This window comes from Aspergillus aculeatus (assembly GCF_001890905.1).
Source record: "Aspergillus aculeatus ATCC 16872 unplaced genomic scaffold ASPACscaffold_7, whole genome shotgun sequence".
NCBI classification, from domain to species: Eukaryota; Fungi; Ascomycota; class Eurotiomycetes; order Eurotiales; family Aspergillaceae; genus Aspergillus; species Aspergillus aculeatus.
The window spans coordinates 619,474-638,925 of NW_017962982.1; the positions used below are offsets into that span (position 1 = coordinate 619,474).

The following is a 19,452-nucleotide window of genomic DNA, read 5'->3' on the forward strand; positions in this document are numbered from 1 at the left end:
CTACTACTACTACTACTACTACTACTACTACTACTACTACTACTACTACTACTACTACTACTACTACTACTACTACTACTACTACTACTACTACTACTACTACTACTACTACTACTACTACTACTACCACTACGGAGTGTACGGAGTACTCTAGTTAGTGGAAGGGTAACAAGGTCAGCAGCCCTAGACTAGACCAGTCCCAGCGTTGTTTAACTTACCGGACATGAGTTACTCAGTTCTTGTTGTATCTAGCATGCTGTAGGTCACCTTACCGGTTTAGGGAAGGTAAGAGAGGGGGGGGAAAAAGGAAAAAAAAAAAAAAAAAAAGGAAAAGGGAAAGGAAGAGGGTGTGGAAAGGGTGGAAAGTGTGGAAAGTGTAGGAAGTTCGGCCTTGGGAATAATACGTGCCTGCTAACTCCGTCGCGAGTCGCGACGAAAGCCCCATATCAGATCCAATAATAAGTAGGGTTTAGCGTCACATTGCAACCGTCATGGTGTGCCGTTCAGAACTTCAGATTTATTTCCCTTTTGGATACTGATTCTAAGTGGTCCGTCCTTCTTTGCTACGGAGTATACCGTCGTCCACAACAGAGTACGCCGTACACAAGTACGCATTCGAGACTCTCACTCTTCTGTGGAGAAAAGCCAAAAGTATGCAATAACTCAAGCAACCTCAGTAGACTTAAGAGACAACTATGTAATCGGACAACAATAAAAGACTAGACAAAATAATAATAATGCAACAGAAAAAAGAAAAGAAACCAGGAAAGATGATGACTTGCCCATACGTCCATCTATCCATCCATCCATTCATCCAATCCATCCATTCACCACGCACCTCAAGGGAGAAGGGGTGGGTGTGGCATTGCGCAGCAGTCCCGGGAGGCACGGGAGAAACTGGATGAAGGGAGGTTTGTGCACGCTGAATGTGGTTGATCGCCGGTTCTAGTTCAACCAGACGGAAGGCAAAGGAATGGGGACGGACGGACAAGTTCAGTGACGGAAAAGTACGGCACTTAGGGGGCTGGCGGGTGGGTGGAAAGGTGAGGAAGTGGTGAGGTGGGTGAGCTGGTCAAGCTGCAATGGGTAATCATGGTATTCATTATTACCATCGTTACGGACACTGGTTACAGGATCATGCCTTCCAGAGGATGCTTTGGGGCCATCGGCGGCCCTAAGTTCAAGCACGGCACTGCACCACTCCCTACTACTTACAGTAATTGACCTGAGGACGGGCAAAGAATTAGGCAAGAATTGAAGTACTCATGTACCGACTCAGCGACTAACTGACTACGTACCCGGGGGGAAAAAGGGAGACAGAGAGGAGGGAGAGGCGGGGGCATGGATGGAAATATGGATCGCTGCGTATGAAAGCTGTAAGAGGCCTTCAGTGGCACTCACACTCTCACATCTCAAACCACTTAGCTCTCTCGGTTCATGGTTGATTTACAGTTTTACCTAATTACCCTACTGCCTGCAGTTGAAGATGGAGTCATCACGGTCGCAGGGGAACACTGGGACAAGTTGTTCGGACTGTGGCAGTGGCCACACGGCCCAATCTGCGACATGGTTAGTCAGAGAGAGCCTCCGTCCGGGTCCAGTGCAAATTCCAAAATTAATCACCGAGCAGCGAAAATAAATAGGTATTCGGTATCTCTGTATTAATCATCTAGATAATTCTGGCACAGTCACTTTGGGTCGGGACGGTGGTTCACCTTTGGCTTAGTAGTACTCCGTAGTCGAGTTACTCATAGTAGGACTTCATTCGCGATGGCAAGGGTGCCGGTGGTCGGTAGTCAGGCTATGCAAGTAATGGATCACGGGCTAATTGGTAGTTGTCATGGGGAGAGAAGAGTCAAAGAGGTAAGGTATGGGAAGCCTGGAGGCGTTGTGTCAGGTATGGAACGGATCCGCAGAGCTCGTCCGGTGCGAAAAGAACCTTGGCGGTTGGACAGTTGTTATCCCTCTAACTGCAAGCGGTCAAGCGTCTCTCACTGCGAGAGGTAACAAACTTTCGCTGGTATCATTAATACTTCACACAAAGTACGGAGCACAGTGCCTCTCCTCCTCATCCTGCTGCCGGGCGGAGGTAACTTTGTACCCCCATGACCGCATACAGACAGACACGCAGGCAGCCCAGCGGACTGGTGGTTGAAAATGTCCGAAGCTGGTAGAGCTTCAAATGAGGCTAAGGAAATGGGGAGGGAAACGAGGAAAAAAATAAAAGGAAAGAAACGAAAAACTTTACTTATCGGCAACATCTTCATCTGGTTCTGATCCACCTTAGGGAGTAGTAATGAGGGTATTAACGGGCCAAGACAAGTGATGTGCGTATGTAGCCATGATGTAGCCATGTAAGGTATTTTGTGTATCTGACTGGGCTTGGTTCGAGGCCTCCGTGGTGTATGAGTATGGGTGTTGTGGATGGACAAGTGTGAATGGATAGTACAAAGGTGCATCCCCAGAGCGACCCGGACCCAGCAGCGAGGCGTAAACGAAACAATGAACCAATCACTCGACTGCCACTAGATTGGCGACTCCAACAGATGGACAGTACAAATGCCGCGGGTGAATCGACTCGCACCCAATCCCTTTGGCGACAGCGGGCCCAAGAACTTGACTGGACTGCTGCTCCGTGCCTATTACTCATTCTCTACTCCGTACCTTAGACTAGGGTACATTTCCCCCCTAGGCCTAAGCCGAAGGCAAAACGCTCTAGAGCCTTGTGAAGTGAGAAGGCTGATGAGCATTGCCCGTACAGTGGTACCTTTCTACAATAGGTAAGTCTGTAGACTAGCTGAGCCCTGAGGGCTCATACAGCAGCAGCAGCAGTAGTAGCAGCAGTTGTAGCCGTAAGCGCCCGTCTCCTGTCTTTTGCCCTGGTGACTGACTGGGGCGACTAAATGAAAATGGGTGGCCGCGGGGCCGACTGGCTTAACTTCAAGTTCAGACGGCCAGCTTGCTTAGCACTAGTAGCAGGACAGACAGATAGACAGACTGTACGGAGTACCTTAGGTCATGTACGATTCAATCCATCCATGATATCCACATCTAACCCGTCCCAACCAATCCCCATGACCAGTTCCTGTGCTCATTACTGGGCAACTCACTCGTCGTCCGCTCAACTCACTGTCTGTCTGTCTGTCTGTCTGCCTGCCTGCCTATCTGTCTTATGTCTTTCCCAGGCTCCGTCTGGTCATCTTCCTTTCCCTTCCTTCGCCAGCTCTACCGTCATACTCCGCCCCCGTCGTAATCTTCCCTCCGTCTCTAGTCGGTCGGAATCAAAGGAAGAAACCTCCTCCGGTCTGCGCTTGGGGTGGAAAGGCTGGAGGATTCGACCAAACAAAGTCTGAAAAAACCCGCGCCAAATCTGGTCCATTTTTGATTGTGTTTCCGCCACTGGTGTTCTTTTTTTTGGGTCGTGCTGGTCATGATTCAACTTGCAGGAGTGTACGAAGATGGAAAAGGAGAAGAATCCACAGCCGACCACAGCACACAGACACAGACACCACTCAATACTTACAGTCACATACCCACCATCGAAGGCGCAGGGCGGGCGGCGGCTATCGGGTCTGGGTTCCCTGTCAGCTGCTCGTGGAATTCTTTTGGTTTAGGGAATCAGTCAGTCACTCAGTCAGTCATTGTTGTCGTATTCCGATAATAGTTTTGATTATGGCCAAGATCCCCTTTCTTGGTCTAAAAAAGGGAAGAAGACATCTTTCCATGGATTGGAAGGGGAGAGAAGGGATGTCATCCGTAGCGTTGGGATATTTTCTTGCTCTTCGGTGCGTGCAGGCATTCAAGCGGCAGTGCTCTAGGCCTGAAACCGAACAATACCTACAGTAGTCAATCAAGAAGGGATATCCGGTGTATTGCGCCTGGTCCAAGACACATTCCCTACCAACCTAGGTAGTAAGTTATCAACTGGCACCACCCACTCCCTCTCCCTCTCCCCCTACCTCGCATTTGATGCGAGTAAAAGAAACCACGCTAGATCCAACACGGTCGGAAAGTACTTTACTGGGTTCTGGCGCGCGACCCGTGAAAGAGAAAAGAAGAGCAGAGCGAGATCTGACTGACCTCGTAACACAGGACGCGTCGCAGTCTCTCTCTTTCCTTCCCCCTCCCTCCTTTCACCCCGTGGTACAGTCAATAGTCAATAGATTACAACAGACAAACAGGGTGACGAATGCTGAAGATCAATTGTGTGTCGCCCATCACCCCCTCCCTTCCTTACCCCATCTTAGAGTCAATCATCCATTTCATTCATGGCATGCATCGTCGGAATGAAGATGGAAAGATGGATCATGACACCCACCTCTCTGGTACACACAGCGTTTCCCTCCGCCTTCCGCATCGATCGGCCCAGCAGTAATCAAAAGAAGATGTTTGACGCAGTCATAGATCGGTCATGACACATGTGTTGTTGGTGGTCGGTCATTCAGACCCGCCGAAACAGTGGTTACTACATAACTACCTTAGCATACGGTTGCAAAAGGATAGCAACCACCACGGCATAATTTCACTACGCTGACTACCTCAAAACGGGTCCAAAATCGGCGCGCGTTCTCAGTAGACTTTTGGGGGATGGATAATTCTGACGCTGTGATGCTTTATGATTTCATATACTTCGTTCCGGAGCGGAGAGTCCTTGACGGGCTATTGCGGAGAGGCTTTTTAGCTTTTCATGTCTCATCGAGATCCATTTTCCGGACGCGTCTCGAGCAAAATTTGATGTCTGCCTTCGGAAACACCGGTCGTCTATCTTGTCTGTCGGTGTCTGCGAGGTAGTAAGTTGCTGACTTGGTGGGAAGAGAGGGTCTGATCGTCAGCCGGATCCCCTACCACGACTACTGCGTAGGTTAGTAGTCAACTCAACGTCTCGAGTCCCAATACCCCAATATAGTCCGCGACAGAGAAAGGTCAAAGTACGGTCGGAGTCTTTCCTTTTCCTAACTTCAGCCCCCGGCCAGTTTTGGGTCATCTAGCGATGATGAGACTTCTACTGGCACAAGTAGCGTAATGATCGTTTTCAAACTTAAAGGGGTGGGGGATGTGTGATTGAGTTAGTACAGTTGGTTAATACAGTAGGTAGTCAACGATGTGCAGTCGAACACCACCAGGCCGGTTGGACTTCCTTCCCTGTCCATAGTCGGTTGGAACTAGGGCTCTAGTCTCACTGTTCAGGGGGGGGAAGGGAAGGAGGGAAGAAAGTGACTGCGGCGACTGATGAGCTGGGGGTTCGACTACAGATCTAGTCTGATAATTCAAGCATGGCGTTATGACAGTGCAAGTGGAATCAATGCAATCAATGTACGAAGTTCCAAGATTGGGGGGAAGAGTGGAAGATCGCATTTGAATCCATTCCACAATCCGACATCTCATTCGCCCGGCCATCTCACTACTGATTACTGGGGAGATGACCTTTAGAGTTGCTCTTGTTCTCCGCCATCTAAGCAACCAACCAACCTCTCCCCCCCCCTCGTCGCCCCTTTGACAATCGATCAATCAATCAATCGATGGACGGGGAAGGCGGAGAGCGAGGTAGAGGAGGTCTCTCCCACATTTAGATGCACAAAAACACACATTCAGCGCCCTTCAGCTTGGATGATTAGGCAATGTGACCGGCATACCCTGCTAGTACTGTGCCGTGCTGTGTGAACATCATGCCTGACTGACCGACCGATTCTTTGCTGCTGCCTCTCTCTGTCTGTTTTTCTACCTATCTATACTTGCAGCCCTGCAAGTCAGGACGAGACTGCCCTTCCGCTTTCCGTCTATTAACCTACCTAACTACCGACTTCGTACCGTATCTCTTTCTCCCCCTGTTGGTGGGCCTAATAGCCAGGATCTCTGCTTTCGCTTTCTCCCTTTTGCTTTTCCGAAATTACTGATTGATCAGGGAGCGAGCGAGCGACGGACGGTCGAACCCATGAATGCATATGCCCCGGGTATTATAACCATAACTCTTTCACATTCTCTCGGTTGGGCAAGAAATTAAAATGCGATGGATCTCTTTGTTTGTGTCATCGACGCTCGGGACTTTGTCCACTTCAGCTGTGGCTTCCTCTGTACCAGAATTATATTGCATCCATCCACCTAAAACGAAGGTATGCGCATTGAACTACCAACAGAGCCGACCGGGAGGTAAACGCGCGACTTCGGTTGCCTCGTATCTACTGGTTCGTACCTGCAAAGGAAAATAATTAAAAAAGAAAAAAAAAAAAAAAAAAAAAAAAAAGGAAACACCTACGGTGACTGGTCCGAAACTATAGCATCATCTCATCATCATCTGGAGATCGGCTGATTATGAGTCGAGGGATTGGCAATGATAATCAGATGATGGTTTGGCGAAAGATTGGATCGAAGTTCTTTTTCTTTTCTTTTCTTTTCTTTTCGATTTTTTTTAGGGAATTCTTGATAGAGAGACTGGCGACCGTCGTGGGGATGATTAGACGCCACCTGAAGGTCCCCATTCATAATTATTCATTTCATTCATTCCTGAGGCCGACATGGCCCACACCGACTAAGCAAGTGTAGCATTATTACGGTAGGTTCCAGTTCCAGTTTCCTTTCAACTAATTTCAATTGGGGCAACAGCTGCCGGTCGGTCGTTGGACGCGTACGGTATTCTCAATCCCGGTAACAAAAATACCATCCATTCAAGTTCGATTCACAGAAGTCAGGACTCAGAACCTGAACCTTGGCACTTGCATTCGGGATAAATGTGCCTAACCCTTCTCGTTGGTGCTACAGCCAGGAATCCGAGGTTCGTGGACTGAATGGGGACCGACCGCCTTTGACCAATTTCAAACAAATCAGGGTGTTATGTTGCTCAACCTTGAAGGCTGCCCCGGCTCCTGCTCCTGCGATCAACAGCCTGAGATACCTGATTATTACAGTACCTGAGAGCGTAACAAGCAGCAGCAGCAGCAGCAGCAACAGCAGCAACAGCGGCGGCGGTTGTTCCAGAACTTCCGACTGTTGAAGTGGAGCGAGCGGGTGTGCCACTTTCCTTCCGGCACATACGGAGCAGCAGAAATAGCCACGATGCTATTCCCATCTGCCGGAGTAAACTATAACTGACTACCATGATACCATCACCATCACCATCACCATCATCATCACGTCTGACTATCTCTGTACTAGTCAATCCACTTCAAACTGAATGATGATGCCGATGACTCCGTTTTGGAGTCTCACCACGCCTTCGTCCATTTTCTTCTGCCTAGCATCCCAACACTGGGGCTGGGGCGCATCCTTGGGTCGTCGACTGGTTTGTGGTCACTCGGGCGCAGCAACAGGCGGGCACACTCACAGGCAACATTCGCTAAATTGACACCGACTCACTCCGTATAGCAGCAGACCACTGGTCGAGATGAGATGGTAGTATACTGTATGCGACGATCGCAAGACGCTGTTTGGGTTCGACTCCCAACCTCCAAGGCGTCAAGACTCCAGATGATGCTCCAATCCACTTTAAGTCGAAGCATGCGGTTGGTGGTCAATCCGTGGACTCTACTGTACTCCGTATCCCATACCTAGGTATCCATACCCTACTAACCCGTCCTAAACTTCCTGTCCGGTGATTACCTGCAGCGGTATCTGAACACTGGATGGAACTTGGACTGTTCCTTTCGCTGCTGCTCGGTGTTGCTGACCAACGACTCTGCCACAAGCTTTTCGGCTTTGTGCTGTCTTCCCTCTTTCTCTCCTGTTGACCTTTCACACCTTTTTGGTTGTTCTGTTTCTGTTGATGCTTCTTTCTTCCGAGCATCCCGACCTAACCTTCTGATTCGAACATGCTACTCGCCAGATCTCACGGTCAATGCTGTGACCAACCTCATTGGATCCAGCTCCAACCATGGAAAATCAACCCAAACCTGGTCAATAAGAAGAGCAAGAATGACCCGGACCACGTTCGTTCCTCAGCTGTTTTCGTCTAGCAGAATAACAAGATATTGCGCCCCGGGGTTGGAATTGCGGTTTAATTTGGGATGGGGCCAAAGTACTTACTATACCTTGACTTTGACTATCCGTGTTTTCCGCGTAGGAACGAGAACCACCAGCGCGGGCATCATCGATCCTTTTACTCGAATCTCATCTAAACTACCTTACGGAGTACTTTTAGCGGTTGCAGCCTCTTAAGTTATGAGTAAGTTGCACCTAGTTCCATGATTGGAGGCGGTGCTTGCCACACCAAAGCCATTCTCATCTCCGGTTGCGGCACTGTGGGCCGTCCGGAAAAGCTGGAGAGTGTTGTTCTTTTGCTTCGTCACCGCCCAGTAATTTGGCTTTGGCCTTTTTCTTTTTCCTTAGATGCTTTTGTTTGTTCATACTATGTAAATTATTCTCACCGTCGGTGTAGGTCAGAGTTGATTGAACAATTTACCTTCGTGAGTGGATCGGAGAAGGTTTCAGTTGAACAGGTATTCGTTGTACCCAAGCTACGCTACCTGTTGCATACCGGTTAGGTTCTTGTGCTCGCGGCGGGCTCAGCTACCGGTTTACTACACATAGCTCGGTATTGTGTATCCATTGGCAAATGAGCGAAGGCTGACCGTCACTACCTACCTGGCTCTAAGGCCCGATCAATGACGAGTCTACCGAGTATTCTATGTTTACCCGTGCACTGAGTGAGTATGTGGTGCTGCTTTTGAGCGACTTAGTTGTTATCACATGACCTCAGTCCAAGTCTCGCAATCTACTATGGAGATTCTGGATCTTACCGACCGCAGGCACTTACATACATACTAATCCAACTTCCCTGTTCTCCTCATCTCGAAATGCTGGATCGCCTTGGAAGAGTCCCAGTTCCGGCGTACTAAGTATACTTGGGTATACTAAGTATAAAACGGACTAAGTAAGTAAAGGTAGACTAGAGATTACCCTTCCGCATAGAGCAAAGCAATCTGGACAGCGTCGCTAGACGATGAGGAGGTCAGCTTTTCCAGCGGTTAGTTAGTTGGCAATGTTAGCCAGCAATCCTTGCCAGTACAGTCCAGTCCACGAAAAGTGCAGCCTAGCAAATACTAGACCTCGAGATAGTAGTTTACTGATTCCTGGGCCATCCGCCAGCATTTGCGAAGATTCCATCTGGGTCTCTTAGGAAGTATCATTCGCCTTACACGACTACCCGCCCGATGTGACTATCTCATATCGTGAGAGGTGACCGCCCCCTTTCTTGCAGTGCCGAAGGATTAAGTGCGACAGAGGACATCTCTACATTTCACTCGTTTACTGTACTCTACATTGGACTAGCCCCCTCTCTCTCACCAGCGCGTTCGCTGTTCTTTTTCTTCTCGCTTCTTTCGGGGCAGAGCAAGATCGACGCGCAAAGCAGCGGCCAAACCTCCCTCCCCTTAACCCTTCAAGACGATGATGCCGTGGATTTACGGTGTTGTTCGCTTCCCCTTCTTGCGTTCATGCTCGTGCTCGTGCTCGTGCTCGTGCTCGTGCAACATGGCTTTTGTCGTCGTAAGAAACTCTCACCCTTTGTTGTATGAGTATGAATATGAGTATGAGTATCTATCCATCGAGTCCGGTCGGCAAGGCAAGGCAGGCACCCTGCGCGACTTGGACCTTAACTTGACTGACTCTTTCTTATCCGTCAGGATGGTGTCGCATGTGTAAACAGTATGGGTATGGTTTCAAGACGGCATAGGTAGTGATATACTACTCAGATCTCAGATCCTGCCCTTGGGAATCCCGGACGGCGCCGAGAACCTTGTGACAGAGAAAAGGAAAGGGAAAGAGGTGTTGTGTTTCTCTCCCCTAGCGTCAGCATTAGCATGAGGACGGCGCATCGCCCGTGGGGGTTTGATTTTGTTGTGGTTAGTTATCATCCCCAGCTTCTGGGGGCGGCCGCCCCTAGTTTCTCTATCGATTCGATTCAGGGAGGTTCTTTCTATCTTCCACGTTTAACATGAGTGATGATCGCTCTGCATCGTTGGACTCGTGTGAGGCGAAGGGCGGAGAGGAAGTTGCACCGTACGCTACACGCAAGGACAAGAAATAGATGAGGAAGACCGAAGGATCAACTTATGTGTAGACGTGTATGTGTAAAAGTCTCACTTACTTGCTACGGCAGTATTTGTGGACATCTTTATCCGTTATTTATTCCTGCAATCTGGTGGTCAGATTCCCTTGCATTCGGTGATGCGGATCTGACATCCCTGCGGGTTTGAGACTGTATTGCTTGAGATGAAGATTGTAGATCTTTGGATATCTGTCTGTCTTTTGGAGGGGAGGGGGAGGCGGAAGTAAACAAAACATCTTTCCATTCTGGTGGCGGCGCGGGGAAGGATGACCTTCCCTTTACAACACCACACTAGAATTACCTGGTCGTTATTTTTTGGGGGGGTCTCATTCTTAATCCTAGTCATTCGGTGTAAAGAGTATGCATATGCTCATAACGTGTTGACGATCAACATAATATTGCACGTAACACTCAGCACAGCACAGCACAGAATTATACAGACACAACTCGTTGTGTTAGTACGAGGCCGAGTTGTTTGTTCGAAACCTGGGGTAGACCACAAGTGCACGGAGAACTCCGTCAGGCTTAACCGGATCTATCCATCCGTACTTACTATCCACCTCCCTTGTCCTCCCTACACTTGAGGGGATAGGGTTACAGGACAGCAGCTAACCCCCTCGTGGGACTACCCTCGAGGGGGTGGGGGGGCGTCTGGAGACGGTGTATGGGGCCATTTCGAAGCAAGGGAACGTCGAAGATCATCGGTTCGACGTTTTTAAACGTTTCAGTGACTTTGGTGTTTGTTCATGGATGGGCTAGTATACAGCACAGCGGCTCCCTCAACAACGGGCATTCAATGAAGCAGGGACAACAACATCAGGCTCGGACTTGTGATCGGGAGGTGAGGTGATTGTGAGTCAAGGGGGATGGGAACAAGGGCATTGATTTTGTGGTGGTTTGGTTTAAAATTTGACACTGACTCATTTTGGTGGTTCTGGGTTTGCGGCCGACATCTCGCAAGGATGGTTAATGATGGCAATGGGTAAGTAGATCAGCAAGAGCTTCAGATCTGGGTGTGATGTCTCTGGGGTTAGGCAATCATGATAGGGTGGTGGTGGTGGAAAAGGGCGGGTTCCGTTGCCGTCTGTCCTACAAGTATATTTCCCTCTGTTCACTGGGCAAGATAACATGCAATTCCAGAGTCGATTCGGCAAACCTATCCACCCCCCAACTCTTAGACTAAATATGCGGGACTTATGATTCAGGTAGTTCCGAGCATTGTTAATTCAAGAGTCGAATGAACAATGCATGAGCAAGACCTAAACATCTAGAAATCATCCAACTATTGCATCCAACCGAGCGCACGGCCCAGGCTTCGACTCTTATCCAGTCAAGGCTGGCTAAGTTCTTGCTCACTTCAACTCTTCTGCATTTCCGATCTTTTCGATTTTCGATTTTTCTTTATCTTCTTCTGGGGCTGACAATGCGACCACCGATAACTTATCCAGTTTGACCCAACTCACTGCACGGCAGATGGGGCAACAACAAACAGGGATTGAACGAATTTGTTCAACCGAATGCTGGCACTGAGAATCTGATTTGCCCTTCCTCCTTCCAACTCCCCACCATATGTCCAGATTCGTGGAAATCCTTGGATGATAAGCTGTTCGCTGGTAAGCGCGTCCTGCACAAGCACAGGTACAAGTACAAGGACCAGGTACAAGGACAGGTACAACTGCCACTTTGACCCCCTCCTTTTCCTGTGGCATCCAGCAGACCGATGGATGTATCTCCACGCAATGATCAACAGCAGAGAAAACATAGAGGCCACAAACACGCTCATCTCGCCCAGCCCCCAAGATTGACTCGGTTGACTTTGACCTTACATGAAATAAGTCAGCCATTAACTGAACAACTTCAGACAGATCATGTCTCACCATTAGACCACAACCCCGAACCATGATATCTAAAACCGTCTCGTCGCAGCCTGAACCCTGAGCCATACGTACCCTTTGCTTTTGATTTTGCGTTTGCTTTTGCGGGCTTGCCTGCTTGCTTACCGCGCGTCAAGGTCGGGATGGATTGTCGTCATCCCCGTAATTGTGCGGACCCGACACAATCAGGCTGCCGCCCATCTTCGGGATGAAGAGAACAGAATCTGTCTCCGTGAACTCCGTACCGTACTCCTCACTAAGGTTGGCTGGATACTGGATCTGATTCGAACAAGGAAAGCAATCCAATCCGACCGACCGTTCCTCAAAGCTCGCGGGCCGGTGATCCACATCTCTACCTCGAAGTGGAAGTCGTATATGCGGCCGCGACTGAAGTACTATACATAACGATGCATCCGCGGAGCTTGAGGCTTGCTGCTGCTGCTGCTGCTGCTGCTACCTCTCATTCAATGGATCAGTCATTAGTACAATACGGAAGCAGGCAAGTGCCGTAGCCATCCTCTCGCCTTACAGGGAAGACTGGTTGTTGTTGTTGCTCACGCCCTGCACATGCAACCATTGAAAAAAGAGATGTCACAAACGAGGGAAAAGCAAAGAACAAGAAAATCGGCCGGAAGAGGTGAGTGCTGACTGACCACTTTAGGTACTGTACTGTTCAGTCCAGTCCACGTACTGTCGACCTGGCCTGCATTGAGAAGCGATCCAGAACTTGCAACTCGCTCAGCTGCAGTTATCTGCTCGACTCCAGACTACTCCTGCTACAATACCGGCGATTTGGTTGTGACTGTCACCCGGACTATGGGCTGGTTATTTGTAGGACTATACATAGCTGATAGCTGGTCAAGGTGATGAGCGGAGCGAGCAGCTTCTTGTGCTCTCCAACCAAAAGCCCGTTAGTCAAGAGACCGATTCCAGGCCTTGACCTAGGAAATGCCGGATGGAAAGCTCATCATACGGAGTACGGAGTAGGCTTCCTTGTATGCTGTGCTCGAACAACGATTGATGGCATTCTACATCATACGCGATGCTTCTCGAGCTCATATCGCGAACCGCAGGATTTCGGTGTAGTATTTAGTAAGTTAATAGCTTGCCCGGTCTCCGGGCCAGCGCTTACTTCGGTTTACCTTTATACCCTTTATTTTGGTAAGTCAGTTTTACTGAATGAGTAGTGAGGAAAAGAACAGAACGGACATACAGCTAGTATGGCGAAGTTGAGCTGGTGAGCAATAGGAACACTTCTGAAGGAAACGCAGGGAGGGTGATGGGCGTTACTTATGTATACGATGATGATAACGACAAGGTCAACACAGCTTGACTATCGACTCCACAGGTACAAAGCATATCAGACCTATTAGTGGTGCACTATATCCATATCTGCCTTATTGAACTCGTTCACTGCCAAACAATCGACATGGGTACCGAAATGCTAGGAGGCTTGTCCAGGTAAGCCTAGAACCCAGAGATAAGACCAAAGCTTAAAAGCATGGTAGTTCCGAGAGAACACAGGTCACTTGTCTAGCTTAGTCCACAGAAGAGGTTTACTATGTCTCGGCGTACTGGCTTCTGGTTGTAGGTGAGACGGCAACTCGAGTGATGACCTATGGGGATCGGAGTAAAATTGATCTATAGTGACTTCAAATGAGGATACCGAGTACACTGTGCACTTGCCTGGTATTTTGAAAGCCATAACATTAAAAACTACACGACCTACAAATTTCACAGTACGATAGAAATGTACTCCAGAAAAGAACCAATCACCGCACGAGAACAGTCATCCCGGGCCGAGATTCCTCCGACACCCATAGAGCCCTTCATGCCTCAGGCCGCAAAAAACTTCCCATCTCAACGGAAAGATCTTGTCTCTCAGTGGACTTCGACTTCCGCGGCGACAAACCTCCAAACTCAACCACTTCACCTCACTCTCCACACTCCCCAAGCATCACAATTGAAGTCGGCCCCGCCATGCCTCCCCGGCTCCAGCTCCTCCCCTTCCGGGCGCTCACGTCCGCGACGCCCATCACCACGGCCGCCGCCGCCAGCACCACCGCCAACCCTCTGACCTTCCTGCTGGCCGGCTTCCAACAATCCCGCAACGCACACATCCTGGCCTCGCTCTCCGACAACGCGGGGGCCTACAACAAACGCATCCGTCGCGGTCGCGGTCCGGCTTCCGGCAAGGGTAAGACCTCCGGTCGCGGTCACAAGGGTCAGAAGCAGCACGGCAAGGTGCCCGCGGGGTTCAATGGTGGACAGACGCCGGACATTGTTGTGCACGGGGAGCGGGGATATAACAATATGTATGTTTGCATTCTTACCTTTGAGTTAGGGAATGAGGTGGGAGGTCGTGGGATTGGATTCCTGCGTCATTGGGATTCCTCTCTTGGAATTGGGGTGTGCTTGTTTGAGGATTCCTCGATAGTGAGGTCGAATTGCAGAAGCGCTTTCACATTGCAAAGAATGATCGTGGAAGAGCTTCCCATTCGCGATAAATCCTCACGCAACCGACTCTCAAGCTGTCCCTGGATGTCCCAATGTCCCCAATCCCCCTCCAAACCTCCTTTCTCTATGATATACACCACTAACCTCTCCCAGCCACGCCATCGAGCTAGCCCCCATCAACCTCAACCGCATCCAAGACTGGATCGACCAAGGCCGCATCGACCCGACCCGCCCGATCACCATCCGCGAGCTTTTCGATTCGCGCTGCATCCACCAGACCAAGGAGGGCGTGAAGCTCCTGGGCCGCGGCGTCCTGAAGGATGAGAAGGGCGCCGTCATCGCCCCTAGCAGCAGCACTACCACCACCTCCCCCTCAACCTCCACCACCTCCGAATCCACCACCCCCGAATCCACCTCTACATCCGAAGACACCACCATCAACGTCCTCAAACAACCCATCCACATCGTGGTCTCGCGCGCCTCGGCCGCCGCCATCGCCGCCGTCGAAGCCGCCGGCGGCACCGTGACCACGCGCTTCTACACGCCGCGCGCGATCCGCCGCATCCTGAAGCGCGAGATGCACCCGTTCGTGTCGACGGCGTGGACGGCGCGCAGCGCTCCCGCGGGCCTCCTTGCCGCCGAGGGCCTCGACAGCGACGCCGCCGGCCAGCTCGTCGAGAGCGAGATCATGCGCGCCATGGGCTTCACCTACCGCCTGCCCGACCCCACCAAGCGCCGCGACATCGAGTACTACCGTGACCCCGCCCACCGCGGCTACCTGAGCCACCTGCTCAAGCCCATGGAGGGCCCCAGTTTGTTCTTCCGGTCGCCCGTCGAGCGCAAGACCGCTGCCGGCGCGCACAAGGAGAAGGTCCTGCCGGAGAATCGGTTGTGGTAGGTTGTTTGTCTTTGTTCTGGGTTGATTATTCGGGGGAGGCAAAGGGGGGGGCGAGGGGGAGGTTTGGGTATAGTTGGGGGTTGGTGTGTGTGGTTTCTGTAAGGTGTGTGTGAACAGGGTTGTTTGGACTTGTGAAAGATCTTTGGTTTTTTCTCTTGTATTTGTATAAATATGTTTCTGTTATACGGTTATCGTGGATATGCATTTTCTTTTCTTCTCCTCTTTTTTTTTTTCTTTCGTATATCCTCGTGGATGGTGTACTGTCGGTGCACTTGTGGAAGTCGTTAGAATTTTTGGTTGTAGTCAAGTGGAGGAAGGAGTCTTGATCATTATTTAAAGATAGTAAGGTATGCAGATTTCCACCTCAAACTGAACCGTCATTTGCTAGAGATCCTCTATTTCGGCTACAGGCTATAGAGATACTGGCGGAAGCACTCAGAGCAGCCAGCATAATTTATAACTGATTCCACCTAGATCCAGTCCGAGGAAACCAGCTATGTATGTTGATCTTGTGCGCGATTCCAGTAGCGACGCCTAGCAGCGTACAGCCTCAAAAAGATAGTGGAGTCATTAACATTCGTAAAGTGGAGCATTCTCGGTATCTTGACAAACTTCCCGTGCTCATTCTCCCCTCATTAGCAAGGTCACCATCGCAGTGGAAGCCGGTCGCTCGCAACAACCGCAACAGAAAAGCCACCTGGATATCAATACACCCCAAGGAAAACACCCCCCCCCCCAAAAAAACGCCATGCAATCGCCTTGCAAATTGTGTATGGTCCCAAGCCCTCTTAAAAACACAAAAGGTATACCGAAAGACGCGCTCAAAAGTCAAATACTGGATATATCATAAACCCGCTGTGAACATAAAAGAGGGTATCATGGATGAAGAACCGGGCGCAATGCGCGCGCGCTAGCCCGTAGTCATCTGAAGGTCATAAGTATAGCGCCATCAAGGCTTCACCGCAGCCCATTCTTCCTCAAAGTTTCCAAATGGACTCGGTGGGGCTGCCGTCGGCGTTCTGAGAGAACTCTCGCATCCACCGGGAGCAAAGTACATCACGGATGGCCCAACGTTTGGCCGGATCCATCTGCAAACATCCTTTAACCACCTCAAGCGCATCTTCCCGCTCCTGCCGAGTGGGAGCATCCGCTTCTTCATCGCCAAGGACGGCGTGTTGGTTCCAGTGCCCATTGAGAATATTGTTCTGGATGCGCGGCGCGAACGGATCTTGAAACGGCCGGGAGCCAACGATCATGGTGTAGACGATGACTCCAAACGCCCAAAGATCGACCGAAGGATGGATGACTCCGTTGGTCGAGAGGAGCAGCTCCGGGGAAGCATACTCCAGACTTCCCGCAACGCTGGTGCTGGATCCAGCCGGCCCGATATTCTTCGGAGGCGGTCGATCCGCCACATTATCGTACGGATCAGGCGACGAGCCGTCGTTGTCCGTATGCATCCACTCCGCCATGCCAAAATCGCAGAGCACTAGGTTTGAGACCTCGGATCCATCGGGCGATTCGGTGGGATCCAGCAGGCAGTTCTCCAGCTTGATATCCCGATGCACAACCCGAGCGTCCTCATGCAAGTATCGAAGTGCACAGGCAAGCTGATATGAGTACTTCTTGGCAAGCTTGAGGTCCAGACCACCTCGATTTTGGCGAACAAGATCGAAAAGAGTGCCGCCGATCGCGAGCTTCGTAAAACAAAACGTAGCAAAATCAGTCTCGTACACAGCATCCAAGGTCAGGACGTTAGGGTGGCTGAGGTAGCGCCAAACTCGGACTTCGTGGTCGAATTCTGCTTGAACCTCATCGTTTTCCTTCTCACTCTTGCCCGAAACCTGTTTTTTGACAATCTTGACGGCGAGGTGTTTGGTCTTGCCATCCTCTTCGACCTTGTACGCTTCTTTCACAGTGCTGAACCCCCCGAAGCCGATCTGTTTGCCAAGGACATAATCCGTCCCGACCATCTGGCCTTCGTCATCAGGTTGCGGCGCAGACTCCTCCCCACCGGCGCTCCACATGGAAAGGAACATGCTGGCAGGGGATTTGCCACTAGAAGCGGTAGATCTGCGCGACCGTTGTCGAGTAGAAAGACGAAGGCCCCTTGCCTTGCTCCCAAAGGGAGTCACAGCACTTCCCGACCAAGAGCTGCGATCGTCAAGCGAGGCAAACCCCTGTACGGGCGATGCCATGTAAACCGGCGAAGACAGCATCCTTGAACCCTCCGACGGAGTTCGGATTTCTTCAGTCATCGGGGACGCGGTTGATCTCGAGGTGAGAGAGGTCGGGTGTTCGATCTCCGAGGCCACGGCGTTTTCCTCTTCTTCCGGAAAGCTGCCCCGCGAAGAACCGGTAGGGATGGGCCGCTGGCGTCGCTGCCTTTCCGGACTTGAACTAAGGTCCGACTGGCGGTCGTGATCGTCGGGTCCGTCCTCCTGACGTAGAGTGTTCCTCAAGCTCGAGCTGCGCGACTGGAACTTTTGTGGCCGACCGGCCAGAGGCTCTTCGAGAGGCAGGCGTCGACCGGAGTCCAGGGCCACGATGGGGTCAAAGCTGATCGAGGGCCGGCGTTCTTGCTGCAGAAAGCTGTCCAGCGGAGAGGCCTGCACATCCTCGGGTTTGTGAGGATAGCTGACATCTTCTGGGTCGGGAAGATCATGATGACGAGGAACGGAGATAGGAGGTGTCGCCGAGTGTAAGCCACTCAAAACACTGCTGTCTTGATTAGTACCGCCACGGGGTGGGTGATAATCGTGAAAGATGTTTGTACGATCGCCATCCGTCGCTCCTCCGCCTTCGGCCTCACTCCGCCATCGGAGTCGAGGTGTATGTTGGAAAGACGTCTCAAGCTTCAACTCTGCCAGTGTGTTGGGTCTTCCCGTCTGAGCCATGCCCTTCCAGCCCTTCCACCCGCCAGAAGAGCGGCAAGTCTATGAAAAGAAGAGAGGAATGACGAGGTGGAGAAAAGAGGTCTATCTCTAGATAAACTTGTAGAAGACTTTTGAGAGGGAGTGAGAAGCATGAAAGAGGGAAAGGAGAAGGGTGAAAGGTGAATGGTGAATATGAAGGTGAGTGTCGGGAGGGGTGAGATCTGATCGAGTGGTAGTGGCCGGTGGGTGGGAGTCGTAGAGGGACAAAAAGAGGAGAAGAAGAGTAAGAAGTACTTAGTAAAAGCAGTTAAATTATCGGAGGGTCCCGATCCGATAGGAGGGAAGCTAAGCTCCAAAAGAAGAAACGAAGAAACGAAGAATCCCCAGAAATGAGGTATTCAGTGCAACCAAGGTGCAGCTTAGCGTCACTGAGTGAGCTGATCGGACCAAAAAAGCAATCCTCTTGCAGCAGCAGGAAGGAGGGCCCATTGAATCATTGACTGATGATGAATGGGAAGAAAGGAAGAAAGGGAAAAAAGGTGTACTCAGAGTAGAGTAGAGAGAAGATCGGGAGAAGAAGGGACCCAAAGAGGCAAGTGAGTGGGGGAAACTTCGGGTGATGACGGAGGAGATTCCATTGCCTGACAGTCAACTGGTCAGCTAACACATACTAAGTGATAGTCTAATGTAAGGTGACGAAGGGATCAGCCATTCACAGCCACTCTGCGTAGTAGTGGTGGTCGCAGACCCGCCGGGCGGTTCTTGAGCTTCCTTGGTTGGGATTAGTTCCAGATTATGGATCTTTTGATCTTTCAACTGGAATCACTTATCACCTGAAGATATGGGCCCTGACCCTGGGCCCTAAGCCCTGCTGTACCCTGTATCTGGTCAAGTTCCTCTCTGGCCTACTGGGCGGTCCAGGCACGGGATCGGAGCCCGTCCATCGGGCAAGTAAGCTGTGGGTAAGCGCGCGCAAGGGGCGCTTGTTTTGGGAGGAACCTCCTCCCCTCCTCCCCTATTCTCTTGCATGCTTGAATCAGTCCGGGGAACTCGTTGCGTTGCATTGCGTTGCGTTGCGTTGCGTTGGGCTTCACATTTTGTTCCATTCACCACCCCCCCTCCCCTCCCGGCACCTCTTCTGGTACCTAATTTCCCTTCTTTCCCCAATAACATTGGCGTTCTGGCTATTGTTGTTTGCCCTTCTTTTCTAAAATTTGTTTTTGTTTTGGTTTAATCCGCCGCTCTGGAAGTCGTTCCCTTTCGTCTTGTTTGCCCGACGAATTCCCCTCCCTCCTCCTCCTCCCCCCC

The 19,452-nt window shown here is 50.8% G+C and overlaps 2 protein-coding genes across 2 annotated transcripts; one reads left to right on the forward strand and one right to left on the reverse strand.

Annotated features, from left to right (window-relative positions):
* Window positions 1–13,775: 13,775 nt before the first annotated feature.
* On the forward strand, window positions 13,776–15,665 carry ASPACDRAFT_118315 (mitochondrial 54S ribosomal protein uL15m). Its single transcript, XM_020196157.1, has 2 exons — window positions 13,776–14,228; window positions 14,524–15,665. The coding sequence occupies exons 1-2, from the start codon at window positions 13,894–13,896 to the stop codon at window positions 15,266–15,268; spliced, it is 1,080 nt and encodes a 359-aa protein (XP_020056591.1). The 5' UTR covers window positions 13,776–13,893; the 3' UTR covers window positions 15,269–15,665.
* Window positions 15,666–16,245: 580 nt separating this feature from the next.
* ASPACDRAFT_52031 (uncharacterized protein) lies at window positions 16,246–18,165 on the reverse strand (the record flags this gene model as incomplete). Its single annotated transcript, XM_020202562.1, has 1 exon — window positions 16,246–18,165. The coding sequence occupies one exon, from the start codon at window positions 18,163–18,165 to the stop codon at window positions 16,246–16,248; it is 1,920 nt and encodes a 639-aa protein (XP_020056592.1).
* Window positions 18,166–19,452: the final 1,287 nt, after the last annotated feature.

Excerpts from the sequence above, each read along its gene's own strand:
- ASPACDRAFT_118315 (XM_020196157.1), top strand. The coding sequence starts at position 13,894 with ATGCCTCCCCGGCTCCAGCTCCTCCCCTTCCGGGCGCTCACGTCCGCG. Across the intron at positions 14,229-14,523 it reads GAGCGGGGATATAACAATAT|CCACGCCATCGAGCTAGCCC; the intron begins GTATGTTTGCAT and ends AACCTCTCCCAG.